The following is a 5,470-nucleotide window of genomic DNA, read 5'->3' as shown; positions in this document are numbered from 1 at the left end:
AGTAGTGAAAGCCGATTTTCATACAATATGCTCAACTTTGGCATGTTGTAACTTCGTTACCATATGAGCAATCGGTATGAAATTTTGGCAGTGAACTAAAAATATACTCAAATCGCTCAAAATAATAATAGTTTTTCTTTTGTAACTTTTTGTTCAGCAACAATTTTGTAAAAAATGGACTGTTTATACATATAAAGCTCGGGTGGAAATGGTTGAAACGATGAGTAAAGAAAAATAAAAAATCTCAAAGTGCAGCAGATATTTAAATTACTAAAACTACTATTATTTTGAGCGATTTCACCTGGTGCTTAACTTTTTAGCCGGTAGTGTGAAAATTTTCAAATTTTGTGATAATGAAATTGAGTATATTTGTAGTTCACTGCCAACATTTCATACCGATTGCTAATATGGAAACAAATTTACAGCATGCCAAAGTTGGGCATTTTGTATGAAAATCGGCTTTCACTACTATTATTCTGAACACAACTGTATATTGTTAACAAAATGCTAATTAAAACTTATTTTAGTTTCACCAATTTAGGATGATAGTGTTTATGAAAAGTGGTTACCTAATGAACATCTTAAAACAAAAACTTATATGCACGTCGTATCCTTTTGCACGATTGTCCCCACCCTGTCTAAGCATCATGCACGCGAAGGTATGCGTGTGCGCATAACGATACGCTCGTCGGATAAGCGCCTTTGGCTTTGCCTACCGGTGCGATGTGTGTCGCTATGTGTTTATGCTTCGGTGCAGGGTCAGCTGCATGTCAGCTCAGCGCCTACTCCGTTTTGCGTGTGCTTCTTCGGTGTGTGGGTCGATGTTGTTATGGTTTCTGTTCTATGCATGCTTTGCCTACTATGTGTTTTGGTCGCCTTCTTCGTCGGTTCCGTTCTATCCTTCTCTTGGCTGCCGGTGGCGTGGGAAAATGCTACCCAAGCGGGATGAAAGTCAAATTTATTGAAACAGATGGACAGGGGGAACGGGTAGAGGTAGGGTAGCGACCCAGTCGAGCAGATAGATCGTGGGAACGGTTCTGGGCCTGTGTTCTGAACAAGCGACGACGACGGCATGAGGAGGGGTGAATAAATTTTTAATGATATCGAGGATCGGTGGGAACAACATGTGCGCGCAGAGGAAAGTGGGCTCGGATCAAATAGCTTCACACTCTGGGGATGGTTTGGGATTTTGGGATCGCGCATTCGCAAGTCGGAAGCGAACGGTGATAGATCGAGTTCGATGAGCTGCCTTGAGGTGTGAGAATAGATCGTAAATCGTTGCGGAAGTGGATAGTTGTGCTGATTGGTGTAGCTACTGAAGAGGTGTTTTATGGAATTGAATTAGTTATTTGATTGTGTTTGCGAAAGATGGATCTGCCAGGGAAATCGGATCACCATGGCAGCGAAGGTCGAGATGCCGAGAGTTATCTCAGAAGGATTAAAGCGGAAATAAGAAAGGTGTGTGCTAAAGTGTGAATCATAGTGCTGTGAAACAAATTGATGAAAACTGAACAAATAATTGAGTGAATTTTTACAATAATGGAGCCAAGTGTTTTAATAGTTGTGTTATCCCAATCAAATTTCAGACCAATAAACCGATTATGGAGAAGAAACGACGAGCAAGGATCAACAATTACCTGAATGATCTCAAGGCCTTGCTGCTGGATGCAATGAAAAAGGATGTACGTAGTACTATGATTTAAAAGCAATGCGCAATTTTCTATCTCAATTGTTCATCCATTTTTAGCCCATTCGTCATTCAAAGCTAGAAAAGGCAGACATTTTGGATCTAACCGTGAAGCACCTGCAGGACTTGGAACGTCGTAAACTGGCCATTGCGATGGCTGTCGATCCAACTGTAGTCGATAAGTTCAAAAGTGGGTTCAACGAGTGTATCGAAGAAATCGACAAGTACCTCAATACGGTTTCGAGTGTAGACGGTGGAATGAAACAACGCATTTCGAATCATCTGAAGTCCTACTTGAAGTACCAAAGGTTTCCTCAGTCCGGTGCAATGGGTCCTTTCGGAGGGCTCTTCGGTCGATCTTCAGACGAGATCAATAACAACGGACGACTGACTATGGACGCCATGCCTCTGATCCCATCACTTCTTCCAAGTGGAGAGCTGGCTTTCATCATGCCGCACAATAGCGCCAATGGCTTGCCAATATTTCCAAGAATTCCTCCACTGAACGCAAGCCACTTCAAGCCGATCCTTCAAGAGAAACAACCATTTGCTCCGAGTCCTCCACTGAGTCCAGTTTCGGATCAGGACAGCGTGAAAGGAGACCCCAAAATGACCACCCCCTTGGCGAAACTTAGACCCGGGTTGGCAGAGCAGTTGATGGCCGCCTTTCCTACGCCTCCAACGCCGGACGAGAGCACACGGATATCGGCTTTCAAACCCAATCTTAAGCTGATCGATCGCATACGACTTCAGCGCGAGCCAGTCGAGAAGGATGATCGAGAGGATATCAAGCGGAGGAAAGTGGACAAAGAGATAGAGTTCAGTGATGACGATAGCGACGACGAAGATGGTACGGATGCAGATGGGAAGGATACAGCTAGTGGCGATATGTGGAGGCCTTGGTGAAAGAAGATTTGGGAGAGGACGATTTTGTGATACAAGAAGAAAACGTTCTATATCATGAATGAAACTTACGAGTTTTAAAATGGAGATAATATTTTAGTAGATTACAGTGGAAGCTTTAGTAGGTTATAAGTTTTCTTTGGAATATTCGCGTGGAATTTATAGAAATATACAAGTTTTATACTTTTATATGTACATTTAAAAAGGTATTTTCCTTATTTTTCCTTACGGTGTTATGAATCAATTGGGACAGAGTCTACTTCTCAGTGGTACCGGGTCATTTGGGCGAATAGCACTTGGCCGAATGTCGATTGGTCAAAAGTAATAGAACCAGTAAACTAAAGTATGCATGTTACCAACAAATTTCGTAGCTTATGCACCTTATTCTTGAAGAAAGAAATTCACCATTGATATACAAATAACTAGCTTTTCAATAGAAATTAGAAAAGGTAATCAATGCTCAAAGTGCATAAAGTGAAATAATAACGTTTTTATGGAAATAAGACAAATTATCGGCTGAAAATGCTGTCATGTATTCCGCGTGTATTCACTTTAATGAGAGAAATCGAAAGATGCATAAGGTTCAATGCCAGCAATTATGGGGAAAGTAATTTTTGGTAAAACAGCCTATGATAAAAAAGAAAGATCTTTTATGAAAATGTAAGCAAGAAGAATTAAATTAAGGTACCCCGGGGCAAGTGAGAATCCGGGGTAAGTGGGGCGTTTCGTCATAGCTCAACTAGGAAAAGTTTTTCATGGGGGTATTCTTCTAGAAAGTTGAAGATACAATGACAAGGAATGTATTTAGTACTAAACATATTGTTATTTTTATAACCATGTGGTTCATGTAACAGTTGTCAGTTCAGCGCCATTTTCAACTTGCATGACAAATTGTGACACGTTTCACGTCTTGCATTGCCTCGCAAAAAATAAATGTGTTTTAAACCGAATTTCCATCAGTAAGCTATAATTTTTAGTATTATTATACGCTGCTAACGATAAACCAGTATTTTGTTTTCATTTCATATGAAATTTTTGATGGTCTATCTTACCCCAAAATATATTTGTACCTGGGGTAAGTGGGACCTATCAAAACAAAAATCAGAATCAAAACTTTTCGTACACGTTTCATACATTTTGCTAGAGAGTAGCACTAAAACATTCAAACAAATGATTTTTATAAAAAAAGATCAACCTCAAATTACGTAATTGCCTAAGAGGGAGAAAAAAAGTGTTATTATTCTTTATTTTTTAATTATTTTTTTTTATTTTTGAAATACGACTTCAAAATTGAACAAACACACAGCTGAACTTCGAAATGCATCATGAGAACGATTACTTTTCTATGTTATTTGAATTTTATTTGTTATTTCTACCAAATTAAGTAGTGATGGAAAACAATTCCATCCCATAAGGTGGTTTTCTGCCATGCATATAAATAATAACAAAACATATTTATAATTTCGTCAATTATTGAATGTTTATGTGCTATATTTTAATTAACAACTTATAAATGATATATTTTGAACATTTTTAATTCCTCTTTACGCTTTTATTGAGGAATTTTCAGTTAATATTAAATGTGAGGTGGCATACTATTAAGTAAAGGGTTTCTTCCTAAAACTTAACGTATTTTATGGTTGATCCCTTATGTACATCAAATATGTACTTAAAATTAAAAATCTATGACTTATCAATTCTATTATTGTAATGGTTGACTTACTGATGTGGATTGACGCATGAAACTGGATGTGTCCCACTTGCCCCGCTTAGCGAGGTAACTGCGTCCATTGGCTCATTCTAAAACTTTCTTCCAAGGTTTTCACAATTTTGAAATTATTCTATTAGTTTCATGCACACACCAGCAAATATGTTGCCAAAACGTGATTGTGTTGTTGGATTTGAAAAATATTGACATTTGAAAATTGTATTGAACAATTTGTTTAAACTATCGTTTTTTTCGTTCCCACTTGCCCCGTGGTACCTTAATTGTTATATCAGTAAAACTACAAAGAGCTGCAAATGACTTAAAGAAGGTAAAGTTTCCAATTTAAATAAAAATATTTATTTTTTCAATTATTAATAAAACCATTAAAACTCGAAATAATAGCCAATGTTTAAAATAAGGGAAATTAGTTAATGAAATAATTAAAATTCTATATTAGCACATCGATAATTAATTTTTGAGCTGTTTAGTATACCTATAAGTGAATGAGAAACCGAATTTAGTACTATACCATTTAATACCACTTTCCGTATATTTTAACCTGAACTGTAAGGCCGTCTTCAGTGTCGTGTGAAGTCGAGTCTAGTATTCGACACTGAAGACGGCCTTACAGTTGAGGTCAAAATATACGGAAAGTGGAATTAAATGGTATAGTACTAAATTCGGTTTCACATTTACTTATTAGCACATCGTTGTTAACTCAAAAATGAATCAGTTTGCAGCTGATTTGAAATGATGTACGGAATTCACTTTTTCGCCCTAAATTAACATGTCGATTTTAGTTATCTATGTAGAGCCAAACTTGATGTTAGGTAGCTTCAAAACCTGCTACAAACTAGCAAGTTGATCAGTAATTGTTCGGCACTTACAAATCCTGCACATCAGCGTTGTAGCAATATGATTACATTTTTTTCGGCCAGATAGCATACGACCAAATGGCCGAACACTTTCTCAGTTTAGTTTTCCATACGTGAGTAGTATCACAGTTGTTAAAGTCATTTATAAGTTTAATTTTGAATTATTACTTGTATTGGAGCAAATCGGGATAATTCGTTAGCTGTAAAGTCCAAAATATGAGGGAAACATAGCTGAAAAGAAGGAAAAGAAGATTAGTTGGACACCTAATTTAAAGATAGTCGAAACCTATAGAATAG

General features: G+C 37.3%; 1 protein-coding gene across 1 annotated transcript; it reads left to right on the top strand.

Annotated features, from left to right (window-relative positions):
• The first annotated feature begins 1,098 nt into the window (after nucleotides 1–1,098).
• On the top strand, nucleotides 1,099–2,795 carry LOC5564142 (protein deadpan). The gene is made up of 3 exons (XM_001648391.2): nucleotides 1,099–1,458; nucleotides 1,587–1,682; nucleotides 1,748–2,795. Exons 1-3 carry the CDS (start codon nucleotides 1,369–1,371, stop codon nucleotides 2,591–2,593), a joined length of 1,032 nt encoding a protein of 343 aa, XP_001648441.1. The 5' UTR covers nucleotides 1,099–1,368; the 3' UTR covers nucleotides 2,594–2,795.
• The last annotated feature ends 2,675 nt before the right edge of the window (nucleotides 2,796–5,470 follow it).

This window comes from Aedes aegypti, chromosome 3, assembly GCF_002204515.2.
Source record: "Aedes aegypti strain LVP_AGWG chromosome 3, AaegL5.0 Primary Assembly, whole genome shotgun sequence".
NCBI classification, from domain to species: Eukaryota; Metazoa; Arthropoda; class Insecta; order Diptera; family Culicidae; genus Aedes; species Aedes aegypti.
Note: the sequence above shows the minus strand (reverse complement) of the source record. Positions and strands in the feature narration are given on the sequence as shown.

What these genes read in the sequence shown, in the direction of transcription:
- LOC5564142 (XM_001648391.2), top strand. Translation starts at nt 1,369, where the DNA reads ATGGATCTGCCAGGGAAATCGGATCACCATGGCAGCGAAGGTCGAGAT. An exon ending in TTAAAGCGGAAATAAGAAAG is followed by an intron (nt 1,459 to 1,586) that starts GTGTGTGCTAAA and finishes ATCAAATTTCAG; the next exon opens with ACCAATAAACCGATTATGGA. An exon ending in TGGATGCAATGAAAAAGGAT is followed by an intron (nt 1,683 to 1,747) that starts GTACGTAGTACT and finishes ATCCATTTTTAG; the next exon opens with CCCATTCGTCATTCAAAGCT.